Source organism: Hyla sarda, chromosome 2, assembly GCF_029499605.1.
Source record: "Hyla sarda isolate aHylSar1 chromosome 2, aHylSar1.hap1, whole genome shotgun sequence".
Taxonomy (NCBI): domain Eukaryota; kingdom Metazoa; phylum Chordata; class Amphibia; order Anura; family Hylidae; genus Hyla; species Hyla sarda.
Window position 1 is genome coordinate 11596495 of NC_079190.1, and position 23966 is coordinate 11620460.

Here is a 23966-nt window from a genome sequence, read left to right on the forward strand (position 1 = left end):
TCGTAGTATTTGTGATGAATGAGCCCACACATACAGATGGGGCAGCAGGGCCGAACAAGATACTCAAGTCTTTAAAGGTGCACTGAGATAGATAGAGAGATAGATAGATATGAGATAGATATATGAGTATAGAGATAGATATGAGATAGATAGATAGATATGAGATAGATAGATAGATATGAGATAGATAGATAGATATGAGATAGATAGATAGATATGAGATAGATAGATAGATATGAGATAGATATGAGATAGATATGAGATAGATATGAGATAGATATGAGATAGATATGAGATAGATATGAGATAGATATGAGATAGATATGAGATAGATATGAGATAGATATGAGATAGATATGAGATAGATATGAGATAGATATGAGATAGATAGATGAGATAGATAGATGAGATAGATAGATGAGATAGATAGATGAGATAGATAGATGAGATAGATAGATGAGATAGATAGATGAGATAGATAGATGAGATAGATAGATATGAGATAGATATGAGATAGATAGATAGATAGATATGAGATAGATAGATAGATAGATATGAGATAGATAGATAGATAGATATGAGATAGATAGATAGATATGAGATAGATAGATAGATATGAGATAGATAGATAGATATGAGATAGATAGATATGAGATAGATAGATATGAGATAGATAGATAGATATGAGATAGATAGATAGATAGATATGAGATAGATAGATAGATATGAGATAGATAGATAGATAGATATGAGATAGATAGATAGATATGAGATAGATAGATAGATATGAGATAGATAGATATGAGATAGATAGATATGAGATAGATAGATATGAGATAGATAGATATGAGATAGATAGATATGAGATAGATAGATATGAGATAGATAGATATGAGATAGATAGATAGATATGAGATAGATAGATAGATATGAGATAGATAGATAGATATGAGATAGATAGATAGATATGAGATAGATAGATAGATATGAGATAGATAGATAGATATGAGATAGATAGATATGAGATAGATAGATAGATATGAGATAGATAGATATGAGATAGATAGATAGATATGAGATAGATAGATAGATATGAGATAGATAGATAGATATGAGATAGATAGATAGATATGAGATAGATAGATAGATATGAGATAGATAGATAGATATGAGATAGATAGATAGATATGAGATAGATAGATAGATATGAGATAGATAGATAGATATGAGATAGATAGATAGATATGAGATAGATAGATAGATATGAGATAGATAGATAGATATGAGATAGATAGATAGATATGAGATAGATAGATAGATATGAGATAGATAGATAGATATGAGATAGATAGATATGATAGATAGATAGATATGAGATAGATAGATAGATATGAGATAGATAGATAGATATGAGATAGATAGATAGATATGAGATAGATAGATAGATATGAGATAGATAGATAGATATGAGATAGATAGATAGATATGAGATAGATAGATATGAGATAGATAGATATGAGATAGATAGATATGAGATAGATAGATATGAGATAGATAGATATGAGATAGATAGATATGAGATAGATAGATAGATATGAGATAGATAGATAGATAGATAGATAGATATGAGATAGATAGATAGATAGATATGAGATAGATAGATAGATATGAGATAGATAGATAGATAGATATGAGATAGATAGATAGATAGATATGAGATAGATAGATAGATAGATATGAGATAGATAGATAGATAGATATGAGATAGATAGATAGATAGATATGAGATAGATAGATTAGATAGATAGATATGAGATAGATAGATAGATAGATAGATATGAGATAGATAGATAGATATGAGATAGATAGATATGAGATAGATAGATATGAGATACATAGATATGAGATACATAGATATGAGATACATAGATAGATAGATAGATAGATATGAGATAGATAGATATATAGATAGATATGAGAGTTAGATATGAGATAGTTAGATATGAGATAGATAGATAGATAGATATGATAGATATGAGATAGATAGATATGGATAGATAGATATGAGATAGATAGATATGAGATAGATAGATATGAGATAGATAGATATGAGATAGATAGATATGAGATAGATAGATAGATATGAGATAGATAGATAGATATGAGATAGATAGATAGATATGAGATAGATAGATAGATATGAGATAGATAGATAGATATGAGATAGATAGATATGAGATAGATAGATAGATGAGATAGATAGATATGAGATAGATAGATAGATATGAGATAGATAGATAGATATGAGATAGATAGATAGATATGAGATAGATAGATAGATAGATAGATAGATAGATATGAGATAGATAGATAGATAGATATGAGATACATAGATATGAGATACATAGATATGAGATACATAGATATGAGACAGATAGATATGAGATAGATATGAGATAGATATGAGATAGATAGATATGAGATAGATAGATATGAGATAGATAGATATAGATAGATAGATAGATATGAGATAGATATGAGATAGATATGAGATAGATATGAGATAGATATGAGATAGATATGAGATAGATATGAGATAGATAGATATGAGATAGATAGATAGATATGAGATAGATAGATAGATATGAGATAGATAGATAGATAGATAGGAGATAAATAGATAGATAGGAGATAAATAGATAGATCCGTTACCTTCTGCCATAGAGGCTCCCTTGAGGCGAGAGAGGAACAGGCGGCCACGAACCAGCAGTTTCCCACCTGACCCTGGTGTAAGTCGTGTGCACTGATGCCATCCACAAAAAGATGGGGGTCCGAGCAGAAATCCTGCAGAGAGAGAGGAGGAGACCGGGACTTATTACTTGGAGATTGCAAAACACTATGATCAGACCCTTTGGTTACTGTTCCTGTAAATCCGCCTCAACATTCTATACAAAAAGTGAACGGGCCCTTTGTCACGACTGAGAGATTTCTTATTAGAAAACTCTGAAGACACTTTAGGTAAAAGGAGATTTAACTCAATGGTAACTAAGTGAAATCTCCGCGCGGTGCCAAAGGGGCCCGAGTAGAAGATCACAATGGCTGCAAAGACACAATGTTTAAGGAATGGCCACTGTCATGTGCTACAGGCCATATAATGGGGATAAAGCTGAAGCCAGAGGCCTTTACACTGTCAACCTCCAGCTGTTGCAAAACTACAACTCCCAGCATGTTGGACTATATAGTAGTATATAGTATAGGTCAGTGTTTCCCAACCAGGTGTGCCTCCAGCTGTTGCAAAACTACAACTCCCAGCATGTTGGACTATACAGTAGTATATAGTATAGGTCAGTGTTTCCCAACCAGGGGTGCCTCCAGCTGTTGCAAAACTACAACTCCCAGCATGTTGGACTATACAGTAGTATATAGTATAGGTCAGTGTTTCCCAACCAGGTGTGCCTCCAGCTGTTGCAAAACTACAACTCCCAGCATGTTGGACTATACAGTAGTATATAGTATAGGTCAGTGTTTCCCAACCAGGGTGCCTCCAGCTGTTGCAAAACTACAACTCCCAGCATGTTGGACTATACAGTAGTATATAGTATAGGTCAGTGTTTCCCAACCAGGTGTGCCTCCAGCTGTTGCAAAACTACAACTCCCAGCATGTTGGACTATACAGTAGTATATAGTATAGGTCAGTGTTTCCCAACCAGGTGTGCCTCCAGCTGTTGCAAAACTACAACTCCCAGCATGTTGGACTATACAGTAGTATATAGTATAGGTCAGTGTTTCCCAACCAGGTGTGCCTCCAGCTGTTGCAAAACTACAACTCCCAGCATGTTGGACTATACAGTAGTATATAGTATAGGTCAGTGTTTCCCAACCAGGTGTGCCTCCAGCTGTTGCAAAACTACAACTCCCAGCATGTTGGGAGTTGTAGTTTTACAACTCCCAGCATGTTGGACTATACAGTAGTATATAGTATAGGTCAGTGTTTCCCAACCAGGTGTGCCTCCAGCTGTTGCAAAACTACAACTCCCAGCATGTTGGACTATACAGTAGTATATAGTATAGGTCAGTGTTTCCCAACCAGGGGTGCCTCCAGCTGTTGCAAAACTACAACTCCCAGCATGTTGGACTATACAGTAGTATATAGTATAGGTCAGTGTTTCCCAACCAGGTGTGCCTCCAGCTGTTGCAAAACTACAACTCCCAGCATGTTGGACTATACAGTAGTATATAGTATAGGTCAGTGTTTCCCAACCAGGTGTGCCTCCAGCTGTTGCAAAACTACAACTCCCAGCATGTTGGACTATACAGTAGTATATAGTATAGGTCAGTGTTTCCCAACCAGGTGTGCCTCCAGCTGTTGCAAAACTACAACTCCCAGCATGTTGGACTATACAGTAGTATATAGTATAGGTCAGTGTTCCCAACCAGGTGTGCCTCCAGCTGTTGCAAAACTACAACTCCCAGCATGTTGGACTATATAGTAGTATATAGTATAGGTCAGTGTTTCCCAACCAGGTGTGCCTCCAGCTGTTGCAAAACTACAACTCCCAGCATGTTGGACTATATAGAAGTATATAGTATAGGTCAGTGTTTCCCAATCAGGGGTGCCTCCAGCTGTTGCACAGGGGTGCCTCCAGCTGTTGCAAAACTACAACTCCCAGCATGTTGGACTATATAGAAGTATATAGTATAGGTCAGTGTTTCCCAATCAGGGGTGCCTCCAGCTGTTGCACAGGGGTGCCTCCAGCTGTTGCAAAACTACAACTCCCAGCATGCCCGGACAGCCAACGGCTGTCCGGGCATGCTGGGAGTTGTAGTTTTGCAACAGCTGGAGGTCCCCAGTGTACAGACCACTGCTATAGGCCCTTCTTGGTTTCATTCTTAATAAATATTAACACTAGATGGCGCTGAAGGCTCCCAGGTCTGAGTGCTTGTATTCTTAATTATAACCAATTTCCCATAATTCTCATAATTGAAAAAGGTTATCTGCGCCCCAATATATCACGGTTCATGAACACATGACCATGTATGGTATAGTACGGCAGTGACATGTAAAAGCATCCGCCATCTACGCTGAGGTCAGCACGGTTTTTTTTTTGTTTAGTTTTTTTCAAATTGATGTATCTTCATATATATATATTCTTGTATATAGGAGACAGTACAGTGAGCCCCCGACCTACGATCATTTCAACATACGATGCTTTTGTATGTCGGGGGCCATCACATAAACAGCTATCCGGCAGCGCAGTCTGCTTCAGCTGCCACCTGATAGCCGTTTACGGTGCCCCGTGTGGTCCGCTGACGATCACTTACCTGTCCTCGGGGCTCCGGCACGTCCTCTTCGGGATCCCCCGCATCGCAGGCGCTCTCCATAGTCATCATCAAGTCGCAGCGCACGCCGTCCCGTCATCCAATAGGAGCGGCGTACGTAGTGACGTGATGGCGGCAACGGAGAGCGACGTACCCAGGCAGCAGAGACGTTTCGGAGCGGCGGGGGACACCACGGGGACGCGGCGACAGCAGTGGTGGGTCCGGAGCAGTGGGGACAGGTGAGTACAACTTCCTATACTTTACATTTCACGGATCCCTCAACATACGATGGTTCATTTGGAACGGATTACCATCGTATGTTGAGGGATTATTGTATTTATATTCTTGTATATAGGAGCAGTATTATAGTAGTTATATTCTTGTATATAGGAGGCAATATTATAGTAGTTATATTCTTGTATATAGGAGGCAATATTATAGTAGTTATATTCTTGTATATAGGAGCAGTATTATAGTAGTTATATTCTTGTATATAGGAGACAGTATTATAGTAGTTATATTCTTGTATATAGGAGGCAGTATTATAGTAGTTATATTCTTGTATATAGGAGCAGTATTATAGTAGTTATATTCTTGTATATAGGAGGCAGCATTATAGTAGTTATATTCTTGTATATAGGAGCAGTATTATAGTAATTATATTCTTGTATATAGGAGGCAGTATTATAGTAGTTATATTCTTGTATATAGGAGCAGTATTATAGTAGTTATATTCTTGTATATAGGAGACAGTATTATAGTAGTTATATTCTTGTATATAGGAGGCAGCATTATAGTAGTTATATTCTTGTATATAGGAGCAGTATTATAGTAGTTATATTCTTGTATATAGGAGCAGTATTATAGTATTTATATTCTTGTATATAGGAGCAGTATTATAGTAGTTATATTATATAGGAAGCAGTATTATAGTAGTTATATTCTTGTATATAGGAAGCAGTATTATAGTAGTTATATTCTTGTATATAGGAAGCAGTATTATAGTAGTTATATTCTTGTATATAGGAGCAGTATTATAGTAGTTATATTCTTGTATATAGGAAGCAGTATTATAGTAGTTATATTCTTGTATATAGGAGCAGTATTATAGTAGTTATATTCTTGTATATAGGAGCAGTATTATAGTATTTATATTCTTGTATATAGGAGGCAGTATTATAGTAGTTATATTCTTGTATATAGGAGACAGTATTATAGTAGTTATATTCTTGTATATAGGAGCAGTATTATAGTAGTTATATTCTTGTACATAGGAGACAGTATTATAGTAGTTATATTCTTGTATATAGGAGCAGTATTACAGCAGTTATATTCTTGTATATAGGAACAGTATTATAGTAGTTATATTCTTGTATATAGGAGCAGTATTATAGTAGTTATATTCTTGTATATAGGAGCAGTATTATAGTAGTTATATTCTTGTATATAGGAAGCAGTATTATAGTAGTTATATTCTTGTATATAGGAAGCAGTATTATAGTAGTTATATTCTTGTATATAGGAGCAGTATTATAGTAGTTATATTCTTGTATATAGGAGCAGTATTATAGTAGTTATATTCTTGTATATAGGGGCAGTATTATAGTAGTTATATTCTTGTATATAGGGGCAGTATTATAGTAGTTATATTCTTGTATATAAGGGCAGTATTATAGTAGTTATATTCTTGCATATAGGAGCAGTATTATAGTAGTTATTTTCTTGCATATAGGAGCAGTATTATAGTAGTTATATTCTTGCATATAGGAGCTGTATTATAGTAGTTATATTCTTGTATATAGGAGCAGAATTATAGTAGTTATATTCTTGTATATAGGAGCAGTATTATAGTAGTTATATTCTTGTATATAGGAGCAGTATTATAGTAGTTATATTCTTGTATATAGGAGCAGTATTATAGTAGTTATATTCATGTATATAGGAGCAGTATTATAGTAGTTATATTCTTGTATATAGGAGCAAGTATTATAGTAGTTATATTCCTGTATATGGGAGCAGTATTATAGTAGGTATATTCCTGTATATAGGAGCAGTATTATAGTAGTTATATTCTTGTATATAGGAGCAGTATAATAGTAGTTATATTCTTGTATATAGGAGGCAGTATTATAGTAGTTGTATTCTTGTATATAGGAGCAGTATTATAGTAGTTATATTCTTGTATATAGGAGCAGTATTATAGTAGTTATATTCTTGTATATAGGAGGCAGTATTATAGTAGTTGTATTCTTGTATATAGGAGCAGTATTATAGTAGTTATATTCTTGTATATAGGAGCAGAATTATAGTAGTTATATTCTTGTATATAGGAGCAGTATTATAGTAGTTATATTCTTGTATATAGGAGCAGTATTATAGTAGTTATATTCTTGTATATAGGAGCAGTATTATAGTAGTTATATTCTTGTATATAGGGGGCAGTATTATAGTAGTTATATTCTTGTATATAGGAGCAGTATTATAGTAGTTATATTCTTGTATATAGGGGACAGTATTATAGTAGTTATATTCTTGTATATAGGAGAAGTATTATAGTAGTTATATTCTTGTATATAGGAGCAGTATTATAGTAGTTATATTCTTGTATATAGGGGCATTATTATATTAGTTATATTCTTGTACATAACTGGCAGTATTACAGTACCTTTGTTACCATTAGTGCAGCGAGTCTATTGATCTCTCTGCCAGAGGAAGGTGTCATGGTGAACTCACCAATAGAGTCCAGGAGGAGGGACCTGGATACATTTCTCTGTAATATTACAGGTTATATTTAGTAGATTCTGGAGAAGGGGCGGTAATTTAAAGATTTATCCCAATTGGCAGATTTGTAGATGAGTTTTCTTTCCCAAGATATAAATTGTGTTGGATTCTGTCTTCCTCTGGATCAACGCTACAGGATAATAGGCCAAACTGATAGTAACAGGGGCTGAGAAAAGACAGACGTCTAGGCCTTTTTATTGTTTTTTTTGTTGTTCTGCTTTGGCAATTGGATGACTACCAAGTGGAGCCTGACCGCAGAGTTTGTAGTGTCAGAGGAGGGGTCGGAGGTCCAGATCTCTATGTAATGAATCAGACTGAAGTATATGGGCAGAGATGTTTATAAAGGGCAGCGTCTTGCTTGGTTAGATACGGAGAATTATACCTGTAACCACCATGAATCACTGGCAGATTTGTTTGTTTACCGTCTAGATAAGCTGCGTAACTACACGGCCAATACCTTGTTCCTTGGCCTCCATTACTTCTCTATTACTTTGTGGGCGGCAATCGATCAGCTCAAACCCCCCACATCCCTAATTGTGGCTGCTCTGTATGGTGGCTGTGCCTGGTACTGCAACTTAGTCACATTTAAAGGGGTACTCTGAGGGAAAACATTTATTTTTTTTTTTTTTAATCAACTGGTGCCAGAAAGTTAAACAGATTTGTAAATGACTTCTATTTAAAAATATTAATCCTTCCATTACTTAGCTTCTGTATACTACAGAGAAAGTTCTTTTCTTTTTGAATTTCCTTTCTGTCTGACCACAGTGCTCTCTGCTGACACCTCTGTCCATGTCAGGAACTGTCCAGAGTAGAAGCAAATCCCCATAGCAAACCTCTCCTGCTTTGGACAGTTCCTGACATGGACAGAGGTGTCAGCAGAGAGCACTGTGGTCAGACAGAAAGGAAGTTCTGCTGTATTATACAGCAGCTGATAAATACTGGAAGGATTAAGATTTATTTTTATAGAAGTAATTTACAAATCTGTTTAAACTTTCTAGCACCAGTTAATCTAAAAAAAACACAAAAAAAAAAAAATCTTTTTCCACTGGAGGTCCCCTTTAAGTAGTCACGGCAGGCCCCCTTTTTCTCCAGCAGTCACAGCATGCCCCACCTGCCCCCATAATAGGTCCGCCCCCCCCCCCCCCCACCAAACAAGCAAGTAGTTAAAGCATAGTGTGGCATCTAGTCCCATCCCACCATTTTACCGCAGCCCCACTAAGGCTGAGTTCACATATGTCCGGCATAGTTTCCCCCCCTGCTGTCACGCCCCCTCCCATAGATTTGCATTGAGGGGCGGGTCCTGATGGCATGAGGGGGCGTGGCTATGATGTCAAGGGCTCCCAGCGCCGGCTCCAAGGAGTTCCGAATGCTCAGATCCGATGCCGGAAGCTTGTGATGTCATAGCCCAGCCCCTCATGATGTCACACTCTGCCCCCTCAATGCAAGTCTATGGGATGGGGCGTGAAGGCATGAGGGGCGGGGCTATGACATCACGAGCTCCCGGCGCCAGCTCTAAGCATTCGGAACAATTTGTTCCAAACGTTGAGCAGTGGAGTACCCCTTTAAGGCTAAGGCTCCATATATCATCTCTGTGCTCTTAGGGGGGTTCCAGAGTTTCTGCTCAGGGGGGTGTGGGGTGAGGGCCCCGGTCTCCTCATGTGCTTGAAAAAAGTGAAGTCCCCACCCACATGATGGCAGCAATATATTTCCCATCACGGGCGCCTATTATTCCTGGGTTTTCAATGTTTATGTTGTTTCTGTTCTTTTTCTGTTTTTCTTTATTCTTTCCTTTCTTTGTGGTTCTTTGTCCCGGCATTGCTGTCCGTGCAGACTCCCCTGGGGCGGCACAACTTCTGTGTTGTAGGTGTCCTGCCCGTGTTCTTCCGTTGCTTTCTCCTGTCCCGCCTGACTCTTGTCCTGTCCACATAGTATCTGCCCCGCCAGTGGTCATTCGACAGAGCGACAAAGTCCTCCCCCCCCCCCATTTCTTACCCAGACAGGTCTACAGGACGCTCGGCGTCATCTTCATCCATAGAGCCTTTGGCGAGTGCCCTGATTTCCACAGATGTCTATAGTGGCATCAGGGTGGGCTCCAGGAACTTAAAGGCGTATTCCAGGCAAAAACATCTTATCCCTTATTGAAAGAATAGGGGATAAGATGTCTGATCGCGGGGGGCCCCGTCACTGTGACCCCCCACACTCTCCCTGCAGCAGCCCGCATTCTATGCGTAGCTGCGTCTGAAGTTTCAGAAACCTCCGGGGCTTCCGAGACAGGGACGTGACGTCAAGCCACGCCTTCTCCATTCATGTCTATGGGAGGGGGCGTTGTGGATGTTACGCCCTCTCCCATAGACATGAATGGAGGGGGTATGGCGTGACGTCACGTCCCTGTCTCGGAAGCCCCGGAGGTTTCCGAAACTTCAGACGCAGCTACGCATAGATCAGACATCTTATCCCCTATCCTTTCGATAGGGGATAAGATGTTTTTGCCTGGAATACCCCTTTAAATTTTCCATGTTTGCTGATGATGTCCTTCTCTATCTTAATGAACCGGAGAGGGACATCCCTAAAATTCTGGAGTTCCTGTCTAAGGCTGGGCACTATAAGGTTAATGCCTCCAAGAACATGCTCCTGCCAATGGGAGGCACTAACCCTAGATGGCCGACATCGACGGGGGATTTGGGAGTGGCGGTGAGCACCTCTCATATAAGATACCTGGGTATACGCATGGGGCGCACACCTGACACCTTATACTCTCTTAACTTTACTCCACTTTTCCAAAAAATCTTTGATGAGCTGAGACGTTGGGAGAACCTACTGCTTTCTTTCCTGGGACGATGTCGTCTAGTAAAATGATCAACCTCCCTCACCTACTCTTCCCGCTTCAAACCCTTCCGTTCCTTCTGGAAATTAACTCTGCTTTCACCCGCTTCTTATGGCAGGGTAAGCGCCCGCGAATAGCTTTGCAGATGCTCATGTTATGTAGGAGGGGGGAGTCAACTTCCCAAATATTTGGGGCTATAATTTAGCATATCTATTTCGGCATGTCATCGATTGGCTACAGGGCTCAACTTTCTTTTCCAAGTTGTCAGTAGAGAGGACATTGGTGGCGCCGTGGTCACTCCCAGCACCGCTACCCACATCTTATGCCAGGTTACCGGTGGTAGCTAACAGCTCGATATTACTCAGACACCATTGTATCTTGGAGGGAGGTTCGCAAGGTTTATGGCCTTCCTTTCCTTCTTTCCAAGAGGATGCAGTTTCGTAGTCCCGACATCGTTTTCACACGGAATTCACGAGAAATCCAGAAAAGTAGAATTGAATAGCCTCCTCCTTCATCCCACGCCAATCCGATATTACCGACTAATGTGGATAATGTCTAAACCGATATTACAGTCTAATGTTGATAAAGTCTAAACCGATATTACTGACTAATGTGGATAAAGACTAAACCGATATTACTGCCTAATGTGGATAAAGTCTATACCGATATTACTGCCTAATGTGGATAACGTCTATACCGATATTACTGCCTAATGTGGATAAAGTCTATACCGATATTACTGCCTAATGTAGATAAAGTCTATACCGATATTACTGCCTAATGTGGATAAAGTCTATACTGATATTACTGACTAATGTGGATAAAGTATATACACCGATATTACTGCCTAATGTGGATAAAGTCTATACCGATATTACTGCCTAATGTGGATAAAGTCTATACCGATATTACTGCCTAATGTGGATAAAGTCTATACCGATATGACTGCCTAATGTAGATAAAGTCTATACCGATATTACTGACTAATGTGGATAAAGTCTATACCGATATTACTGCCTAATGTAGATAAAGTCTATACCGATATTACTGCCTAATGTGGATAAAGTCTATACCGATATTACTGCCTAATGTAGATAAAGTCTATACGGATATTACTGCCTAATGTGGATAAAGTCTATACCGATATTACTGCCTAATGTAGATAAAGTCTATACCGATATTACTGACTAATGTGGATAAAGTATATACACCGATATTACTGACTAATGATACAGATATTACCGACTAATGTAGATAAAGTCTATACCGATATTACGGTCTCTTATAATATGATCTTATTCTGCACACGAGCTCCGCTGTGACTGTGAGGGCCCCTGTGTCTTCTCGTGGCCCCCCATTCATCACAGCGGAGCACACAACTAGAATCCCCAAATATTTCCCCGCTCCTGCCAGACTAGATGTACACCAGGCCTAGAAGGTCCATGTATCCGGCCGTGTACAGGGCCGCAGCCTATGGCGGAGATGACAGACGGGAACAACTTGCAGTAAACAACATTCTTGCTCCTCCAGATGTCTCATCCACGGCTATCAATGGCCTGAGGTGCAATCGTACAACGTAATCCTTAACAGGCCACTGCGAACCGATTCAGAGGGGCCCTCATTGCAGGGACCCCCCAAATGCACTCGGAAAAATCATCATTGGCTACTGTGGCGCCACCAATCACTAGAAAGAAGAGGCGGCCATTTGTAGTTCACAACACAACCATGTCGTCATCCTGCAATTCACAGGAAGTCAGCTGACCTAGGACTGACCACCGAATCATTAAACACTGATTTTCTGTGGGTCAGACTGGTGTTCACTTGACCCAGTTACAGTAGTGACACATGGATGCAACTGTGCTGGAATTAAACAGATGACACTGTAGGACTAGTGAAGGTGAGTGTGCATGGTATGGGCCAAAAAACACCACGATAACTGGAGTGCTTCCTTAAAGGGGTACTCCACCCCTAGACATCTTGTCCCCTATCCAATAGATAGATGTCTGTTCAGATGTCAGACTCCGCTCTCTCCCTGCTGCACCCGGCGTTCATTTAGAGTGTCGGGTGCAGCGACGGAGGCTCGTGAGGTCACGGCCACGCCCTGCACGTGATGTCATGGCCACGCCCCCTCAATGCAAGTCTATGGGAGGGGGCGTGACGCCCCCTCCCATAGACTTGCATTGAGGGGGCGTGGCCGTGACGTCACGTCCCTCATCGCCAGTCATCCGGTACGGAGCAAAGTTTGCTCTGTGCACCAGATGTCTGGGGTGCCGCAGCTGATATTGCGGGGGTCCCCAGCGGGGCGACCTCCGCGATCCTACATCTTATCCCTTATCCTTTTGATAGAGGATAAAATGTCTAGAGGTGGAGTACTCCTTTAATGGAGACCTCCAGGAGGGGGATGCTGCTGCAGGGTCTGTCAGATTCAATGCTGTGAGAGGGGAAGAGGGAGCAGGGAATGAATAGCAGAATACATGTAACGCGGCCTATGGATGGTATCTATATGACTATACTTTCTATAGACTATTGTGTGTGAGGGATAAATGTATAGGGAAAAAAATGGAAAAATAAAATACATTGTTTCTAGTCCTGGTTATGGACCCCCGTCTGATCAGACCCTCCCTAAGCAGTGGAACATAGGGGGTGCCCCTTACCTTACAGGGGGAGTGGGATTATAATTTATTGGGGCTGCTTGTTTACCATTATGTCATAGCAATATATATATATATATATATATATATATACACATACACACACACACATACACACATATACATATATATATATATACATACACACACATACACAGGGGTGAAGTCCTGGGGAAAAAAAAGTGTGGGAACTCACCCAAGATTTCAACTTAAAGGGATACTCCGCCCTTAGACATCTTATCTCCTATCCAAAGGATAAGGGATAAGATGTCCGATTGCAGGGGTCCCGCCGCTGGGGACCCCCGCAATCTCCCTGCTGCACCCGGCGTTTGTTTAGAGCGTTGGGTGCAGCGCCGGAGGCTCGTGATGTCACGGCCACAGTCTCTCAATGCAAGTCTATGGGAGGGGGCGTGACTGACGTCACGCCCCCTCCCATAGACTTGCATTGAGGGGGCATGGCTGTGATGTCACGAGCCTCTGCCCCCCTTCGCCAGTCATTCGGCACAGAGCGAAGTTCACTCCATGCACCGGATGTCTGGGGTGTTACAGCCGAGATCGCGGGGGTCCCCTGCGGCGGGACCCCCGCGTTCAGACATCTTATCCTTCAGATAGGGGATATGATGTTAGGTGCGGAGTACCCCTTTAAGGGATGGTCCTGCAGGACTTCTGCTTATTGGAATTGCGTTCCTGCTGTGGAAAAAGTGCAGAAACTCCGTTCCTATGGGACTTGAGAGATTATATATATATACACACACACACATATTAATATATATATATATATATATATATATATATATATATATATATATATATATATATATATATATACACATACACACACACACACACACACATATATATATATATACACACACACACACATATATATATATATATATATACACACACACACACACACACATATATATATATATATATATACACACACACATATATATACACACACACACACATACATATATACATATATACATATATATATATACACACACACACACACACACACACACACACACACACACACATATATATATATATATAGCCTGTAGGTAAATGAACACTAAAGGTGTGTCGCTGGAGTGTATGTAGCCGTAATTCTTTTCCCGTTCACTGACTGGAGTGAGAGGGGGCGCTCCGGGCCCGGCCCTGTCTGACTCACTGACCTCTGTTATATGAGGAGAAACTTCAGGACGAATTTGTTCATATACAAAAAAAAATAAAAAAATAATTACGTAAAATAAAAACCTAGGTCAAGATCTCTGCTGCTGTCAGTGAAAGGAAATAGGAAGGGCTTTAGAAATTTGCATTGTATCCATGGGGTCCCCCTAAGCCACATTCTGCCCACAACTTCCTTAAAAGGGGTACTCCGGTGGAAATTATTTATTTATTTATTTTTTAAATCAACTGGTGCCAGAAAGTTAAACAGATTTGTAAATTACTTCTATTAATTTTTTTTTAATCCTTCCAGTACTTATTAGCTGCTGAATACTACAGAGGAAATTCTTTTCTTTTTGGAACACAGAGCTCTCTGCTGACATCACGAGCACAGTGCTCTCTGCTGACATCTCTGTCCATTTTAGGAACTGTCCAGAGCAGCATATGTTTGCTATGGGGATTTTCTCCTACTGTCCTCCTACAATTCTTAAAATGGACAGAGATGTCAGCAGAGAGCACTGTGCTCGTGATGTCATCAGAGAGCTCTGTGTTCCAAAAAGAAAATAATTTCCTCTGTAGTATTCAGCAGCTAATAAGTACTGGAAGGATTAAGATTGTTTTAATAGAAGTAATTTACAAATCTGTTTAACTTTCTGGCACCAGTTGATTTAAATAAATAAATAAATAAATAAATAAAAAGAAGTTTTCCACCAGAGTACCCCTTTAAACCAAGAGGTAGGACCCTAATCTGTCCAGGTAAGAAAAACATAACTGCTTTATTTCAGAAACAGCGCCACAAGTGTCCACAGGTTACATGAGGTATTACAGCTCAGCCCTATTCACTTTAATAGTGCCAAGCAGAACTGTTTCTGGAATATGCGATTGTGTGAAAGCATCAACCTTGACCAGTGTTTCCCAACCAGGGTGCCTCCAGCTGTTGCCAAACTACAACTCCCAGCGTGCCCGGACAGCCGAAGGCTGGAGGCACACTGGTTGGGAAACACAGACATAGATAATGTACTGAGTCTGTAACAGGTTGTCAGCTCACAGATGTGAATATTCCTATTCAGTGACAGCAAGCAGAGCTCTTGACAATGGCAATCAACATATTGTGGTGGCCCAGTAAGGGAGGTGTTACCCCGTGCTCCTCCTGTCCTGTCGGGCAGCCTCCTTTGGTGTCCATATTGTAAATATGTTTTACCATGTAAAGTGTTATGAAATGTAATGTTGCGTTAAGAGTTGTACCATGTGACCTGTCATGTGATTGCTACCCAGGAGGTACCATTGACCAGGTGATCACAAGAGTGACCTATGGGCTCCCTGCTAGTCTCCCCCATATAAGCCCTGGGTGGAGCTTCTCTCTCTTGGCTCTTCGCTCTTCTGCTGAGGTCCAGTGCAGTCTTGTCTAGTGTGTGTGTCCAGAGTGTTGGAGACCTCAAAGTCCAGTCAGTTTGGTCTGCATTCAATTGTCCAGTCCGACTACAAGTCCCAGCAAGTCCTTAAGGTCTCTGTGTCACTGGTCACCTCCTTGGGCCCTGGCTGAACTGTATAGACTTTACCATCTGTCTACCCTCAGTAAAGCTACAGTTATCCGTAACTTGGCGTCCGAGTCTTTATGGCCCCCCCGTTCCTAGCCCAGGATCCAGCGGTATACCTTATAGGCTAAACCACGCCCTGGCGTCACGAACATAAGGGGTTTATGCCATCTGCCACTAGAGCAGTGGTCTACAACCTGCGGACCTCCAGATGTTGCAAAACTACAACTCCCAGCATGCCCGGACAGCCGTTGGCTGTCCGGGCATGCTGGGAGTTGTAGTTTTGCAACATCTGGAGGTCCGCAGATTGGAGACCACTACCCTAGGGTAACAAAATCTGCCCTCATCACACACCCCGCCACCACAGTATACAGGGTATATAACAAAAAGGGAAGACCCCATGGTAGTATGCGGTACTGTAATGGGAACCCAAATAGCCCCAATGTGTGCCACAGTGTGCAAAAAATGGAGCTTGTATTCAGTCTTCAGCACTTAAAGAGTCCGGATTGTGCCTGCTTGCATGTTAGTTAAAGGGGTACTCCACTGGAAAACATTATTTTATTTTTTTTGTTATCAGAAAGTTAAACAGCTTGGTAAATTACTTCTATTTAAAAATCTTAATCCTTCCAGTACTTATTAGCTGCTGAATACTACAGAGGAAATTCTTTTCTTTTTGGAACACAGAGCTCTCTGCTGACATCATGAGCACAGTGCTCTCTGCTGACATCTCTGTCCATTTTAAGAACTGTCCAGAGTAGGAGAAAATCCCCATAGAAAACATATGCTGCTCTGGACAGCTCCTAAAATGGACAGAGGTGTCAGCAGAGAGCACTGTGCTCGTGAGGTCCGCAGAGAGCTCTGTGTTCTAAAAAGAAAAGAATTTCCTCTGTAGTATTCAGCAGCTAATAAGTATTGGAAGGATTAAGATTTTTTTTAATAGAAGCAATTTACAAATTACTTAATCCTTCCAGTACTTATCAGCTGCTGTATGCTCCACAGGAAGTTCTTTTCTTTTTGAATTTCGTTTCAGTCTGACCACACTGCTCTCTGCTGACACCTCTGTACATTTTAGGAACTGTCCAGAGTAGGAGCAAATTCCCATAGCAAACCTCTCCTGCTCTGGACAGTTCCTGACACGGACAGAGGTGTCAGCAGAGAGCGCTGTGGTCAGGCAGAACGGAAATTCAAAAAGAAAAATAACTTCCTGTGGAGCATAGAGCAGCTGATAAGTACTGGAAGGATTAAGATTTTTAAATAGAAGTAATTTACAAATCTGTTTAACTTTCTGGCACTATTTGATTTAAAAAAATTAAAAATTAAATATAGTACCCCTTTAACCTATTAGGGGTACTTGCAAGGCCAATGCTTCACAGCTAATCCATTGCTCTGGATCAGCTGATCATGGATTACAGTGAGGCTAAACATCAAAGAAAGGAGAACCAAAATGATGATCCCTGTTATTCGTAATATGTGGCCTAAAACGGGGTGAAGGGCGATGGGTATTCCTGTACACTGGGTTCTATATCACTGCCACAAGGGGGCAGAAGTCTCCATCTATGGGAGTAATTGTTATTCCCTGCATCGTCCCGGGACACCACATATGCAGGAGAGGGGCCAAAAGTGATTTCTCTCCCTGCATTAGAAGATACTGACACCATCATTAGGGATACGTCCCATCCACTTGGTGATGTAATTATCCAGAACGTTCTCCCGGCACAATGAGTCTGATCTCACCCGAATACCGGCAAGAGGAATATTTATAGCCTTCCCGAAACTGCTCCGGGACGTACTCCATGTGGAATACAGAAACAAGAGATCTGCAGCGGTATATAACTTATCCACTATCATGTGGGGGTCCCAGCAGTCACACTCATCGTGTATCCTGGGGATAGGGAATAAGTTATATATAAGAGCAGTATTATAGTAGTTCTATTCTTGTATATAGGAGCAGTATTATAGTAGTTATATTCTTGTATATAGGAGCAGTATTATAGTAGTTATATTCTTGTATATAGGAGCAGTATTATAGTAGTTATATTCTTGTATATAGGAGCAGTATTATAGTAGTTATATTCTTGTATATAGGAGCAGTATTATAGTAGTTATATTCTTGTATATAAGAGGCAGTATTATAGTAGTTATATTCTTGTATATAGGAGGCAGTATTATAGTAGTTATATTCTTGTATATAGAAGCAGTATTATAGTAGTTATATTCTTGTATATAGGAGCAGTATTATAGTAGTTATATTCTTCTATACAGGAGGCAGTATTATAGTAGTTATATTCTTATACATAGGAGCAGTATTATAGTAGTTATATTCTTGTATATAAGAGGCAGTATTATAGTAGTTATATTCTTGTATATAGAAGCAGTATTATAGTAGTTATATTCTTGTATATAGGGGGCAGTATTATAGTAGTTATATTCTAGTATATAGGAGCAGTATTATAGTAGTTATATTCTTGTATATAGGAGCAGTATTATAGTAGTTATATTCTTGTATATAGGAGCAGTATTATAGTAGTTATATTCTTGTATATAAGAGGCAGTATTATAGTAGTTATATTCTTGTATATAGAAGCAGTATTATAGTAGTTATATTCTTGTATATAGGAGCAGTATTATAGTAGTTATATTCTTCTATACAGGAGGCAGTATTATAGTAGTTATATTCTTATACATAGGAGCAGTATTATAGTAGTTATATTCTTGTATATAAGAGGCAGTATTATAGTAGTTAAATTCTTGTATATAGAAGCAGTATTATAGTAGTTATATTCTTGTATATAGGGGGCAGTATTATAGTAGTTATATTCTAGTATATAGGAGCAGTATTATAGTAGTTATATTCTTGTATATAGGAGCAGTATTATAGTAGTTATATTCTTGTATATAGGAGCAGTATTATAGTAGTTATATTCTTGTATATAGGAGCAGTATTATAGTAGTTATATTCTTGTATATAAGAGGCAGTATTATAGTAGTTATATTCTAGTATATAGGAGCAGTATTATAGTAGTTATATTCTTGTATATAGGAGCAGTATTATAGTAGTTATATTCTTGTATATAGGAGGCAGTATTATAGTAGTTATATTCTTGTATATAGGAGCAGTATTATAGTAGTTATATTCTTGTATATAGGGGCAGTATTATAGTAGTTATATTCTTGTATATAGGAGCAGTATTATAGTAGTTATATTCTTGTATATAGGGGCAGTATTATAGTAGTTATATTTTTGTATATAGGGGCAGTATTATAGTAGTTATATTCTTGTATATAGGAGCAGTATTATAGTAGTTATATTCTTGTATATAGGGGCAGTATTATAGTAGTTATATTTTTGTATATAGGAGCAGTATTATAGTAGTTATATTCTTATACATAGGAGCAGTATTATAGTAGTTATATTCTTGTATATAAGAGGCAGTATTATAGTAGTTATATTCTAGTATATAGGAGCAGTATTATAGTAGTTATATTCTTGTATATAAGAGGCAGTATTATAGTAGTTATATTCTTGTATACAGGAGCAGTATTATAGTAGTTATATTCTCCTATACAGGAGGCAGTATTATAGTAGTTATATTTTTGTATATAGGAGCAGTATCATAGTAGTTATATTCTTGTATATAGGAGCAGTATTATAGTAGTTATATTCTTCTATACAGGAGGCAGTATTATAGTAGTTATATTCTTATACATAGGAGCAGTATTATAGTAGTTATATTCTTGTATATAAGAGGCAGTATTATAGTAGTTATATTCTTGTATATAGAAGCAGTATTATAGTAGTTATATTCTTGTATATAAGAGGCAGTATTATAGTAGTTATATTCTTGTATATAGGAGCAGTATTATAGTAGTTATATTCTTGTATATAAGAGGCAGTATTATAGTAGTTATATTCTTGTATATAGAAGCAGTATTATAGTAGTTATATTCTTGTATATAAGAGGCAGTATTATAGTAGTTATATTCTTGTATATAGGAGCAGTATTATAGTAGTTATATTCTTGTATATAAGAGGCAGTATTATAGTAGTTATATTCTTGTATATAAGAGGCAGTATTATAGTAGTTATATTCTTGTATATAGAAGCAGTATTATAGTAGTTATATTCTTGTATATAGGAGCAGTATTATAGTAGTTATATTCTTGTATATAGGAGGCAGTATTATAGTAGTTATATTCTTGTACATAGAAGCAGTATTATAGTAGTTATATTCTAGTATATAGGAGCAGTATTATAGTAGTCATATTCTTGTATATAGGAGCAGTATTATAGTAGTTATATTCTTCTATACAGGAGGCAGTATTATAGTAGTTATATTCTTGTTTATAAGAGGCAGTATTATAGTAGTTATATTCTTGTATATAAGAGGCAGTATTATAGTAGTTATATTCTTGTATATAAGAGGCAGTATTATAGTAGTTATATTCTTGTATATAGAAGCAGTATTATAGTAGTTATATTCTTGTATATAGAAGCAGTATTATAGTAGTTATATTCTTGTATATAGGAGCAGTATTATAGTAGTTATATTCTTCTATACAGGAGGCAGTATTATAGTAGTTATATTCTTGTATATAAGAGGCAGTATTATAGTAGTTATATTCTTGTATATAGGAGCAGTATTATAGTAGTTATATTCTTGTATATAGGAGGAGTATTATAGTAGTTATATTCTTGTATATAGGAGGCAGTATTATAGTAGTTATATTCTTGTATATTGGAGCAGTATTATAGTAGTTATATTCTTGTATATAGGAGGCAGTATTATAGTAGTTATATTCTTGTATATTGGAGCAGTATTATAGTAGTTATGTTCTTGTATATAGGAGCAGTATTATAGTAGTTATATTCTTGTATATAGGAGCAGTATTATAGTAATTATATTCTTCTATACAAGAGGCAGAATTATAGTAGTTATATTCTTGTATATAGGAGGCAGTATTATAGTAGTTATATCTTTGTATATAGGAGGCAGTACACTTTGTTCCGTTTTCCTCACTTCCATTAAGACTGACATCCAGACCTGACAGCATCTATAACACTTAGCATTGTATTCTGACAGGCAGCCAAATGGTCTGGTCAGCCAAGTGACGGTCCACTGACTGCCAATGATGTCCACAATGGATTGTGTCCCAGAAAACATCTCTCACACGGAGCGCTCTCTGCTGCCATGATACAAACGATAATCGATGGTCACTTCTAAGGTTAAGTAATCCCATTAACAAAAACCACCCAGTGCCAAACGTAATCTGCCACATGTTTCCAATTCCTACATAATTTATACCGGTGTATAAGAGGAACTTTATGTCCACAAGTAAATGTGTATGTAGCATCAAATTCAAGGTATGAGCTGTAGTATGAACAGGTCTGAAAGAGGAGCCTGAGGGGGGCGCTGCCGCTCAACTCCGTCTATGGCACTGCCGAAAATAATCGAGTGCTATGATTTCAATTGAAAACACTTAATGTAATGTATGTACACAGTGATCTCACCAGCAGAATAGTGAGTGCAGCTCTGGAGTATAATACAGGATATAACTCAGGATCAGTACAGGGTAAGTAATGTAATGTATGTACACAGTGACCTCACCAGCAGAATAGTGAGTACAGCTCTGGAGTATAATACAGGATATAACTCAGGATCAGTACAAGATAAGTAATGTAATGTATGTACACAGTGACCTCACCAGCAGAATAGTGAGTACAGCTCTGGAGTATAATACAGGATATAACTCAGGATCAGTACGGGATAAGTAATGTAATGTATATACACAGTGACCCCACCAGCAGAATAGTGAGTGCAGCTCTGGAGTATAATACAGGATATAACTCAGGATCAGTACGGGATAAGTAATGTAATGTATATACACAGTGACCCCACCAGCAGAATAGTGAGTGCAGCTCTGGAGTATAATACAGGATATAACTCAGGATCAGTACAGGATAAGTAATGTAATGTATGTACACAGTGACTTCACCAGCAGAATAGTGAGTACAGCTCTGGAGTGTAATACAGGATATAACTCAGGATCAGTACAGGATAAGTAATATCAAGTATTTACAAAGTAACTTAGCGTTATTAAGTGTCGCTCTTCGGTCAGATCTTTCTCACTTACTTTCGGCCGCTTCCACTGCACTCCTTGCACCCGCTGAGTCTTGAAGAACAGGGAATCATTGTTGGGAGGGAAGAGGGGGTCTTCAAAGAGCTCCTTTTTCCTCTGGCATTCTTTCTTTAGGGCGTAAAACTGCTGGTTCCCAAATGTTGTCACCGATGAAAACATTCTGCATACGATCACCTGAAAGCCACAAAATCATGCTGTAAGGAACATCACCCAATGGTTACACATTTTTCCTCCTTAGGTTTAGAGGGCGGAGTGACGCCTGTTTTCAATTACCAGAAGAAAGACGCAGACGATTCTGCTCCTGGAGGGTTTTAGTCTAAAAGGGGTATTCCGGCTTTATACATCGCTTCTCGGCCTTTTGGCTAAGATAAAGTATAGTATCTGTTCTTATCAGTTTCATGCCGGTGGCAGGCGACGCCAGTTTGGAGCTGGTGGGGATGGGTGCTGCATGGTAGGGGGCAGGTGTACCGGGGCGTTCGGGGGCTGGTTCTGAGGAATGAGCCCGACCGCTGCCCCGATGTGACCTGTTCCCTCCGGGTCTCGCCATGAGGCTGAGAGGGTCTAGAGATGAGGTACCGTATTTTTCGTCCTATAGGACGCACCGGCGTATAAGACGCACCCTATTTTTAGGTGCAAAATCTAAAAAATGAAAGATTTTGAACCCAATAGTGGTCTTCAACCTGCGGACCTCCAGATGTTGCAAAACTACAACTCCCAGCATGCCCGGACAGCCGTTGGCTGTCCGGGCATGCTGGGAGTTGTAGTTGTGCAACATCTGGAGGTCCGCAGATTGAAGACCACTGCATAGGAGGTAATACTCACGTGTCCCCGCCGCTCCGGACCCGTCACCGCTGCCCTGGATGTCGCTCCATCGCTGTCGCCGTGTCCCCGTCGCTCCGGAACGTCTCTGCTGCCGGCCGGGTATCCTCGCTCTCCGTCGCCGTCATCACGTCGTTACGCACGACGACGCACGTACGTGACGACGAGGAAGGAGAGCGCCGGCCATACAGGGGATCCCTGAACGGAGAAGACACCGAGGAGGCAGGTAAGGTCCCTCCTGTCCTGTAAGCACTAACCCGGCTACTTAGTCGGGCTGTTCGGGACCGCCGCGGTGAAATCGCGGTGGTCCTGAACAGCCCGACTGAACAGCCGGGTTAGTGTCACTTTCGCTTCAGACGCGGCGGTCAGCTTTGATCGCCGCGTCTGAAGGGTTAATACAGGGCATCACCGCGATCGGTGATGTCCTGTATTAGCCGTGGGTCCCGGCCGTTGATGGCCGCAGGGACCGCCGCGATAGGGGTGTATTCGCCGTATAAGACACGCCGACTTTCCCCCCCCCCCCCCCCCAGTTTTGGGGAAGAAAAAGTGCGTCTTATACGGCGAAAAATACGGTACTTTAGTGCCTCGGGGAGTGGTGACCCCAAGTATTTGCTCACTGAGTGGAAGCACGGGCACCATGATCTCTTCACCTTGTGTCACTCACCTCTTGATTCCCGGCCTTCTGATTAGGGATCAGAGACATTTTTATAGATCCGGCCGGAT

The 23966-nt window shown here is 39.6% G+C and overlaps 1 protein-coding gene and 1 pseudogene across 3 annotated transcripts in view; one reads left to right on the plus strand and one right to left on the minus strand.

Moving 5' to 3' along the window:
- CAPN5 (calpain 5) overlaps positions 1-23966 on the minus strand; it is a 93115-nt gene that overhangs the window by 42532 nt on the left and 26617 nt on the right. For all 3 annotated transcript variants that reach the window (XM_056561160.1, XM_056561161.1, XM_056561159.1), the window contains exons 2-3: positions 22419-22598; positions 2713-2844 (exon numbers count right to left, since the gene is read on the minus strand). In XM_056561160.1, coding sequence (XP_056417135.1) covers positions 2713-2844; positions 22419-22583 — 297 coding nt within the window. In that variant the 5' untranslated portion in view covers positions 22584-22598. The remainder of the gene's footprint in view (positions 1-2712; positions 2845-22418; positions 22599-23966) is intronic.
- LOC130359932 (U2 spliceosomal RNA) lies at positions 22767-22857 on the plus strand (annotated as a pseudogene).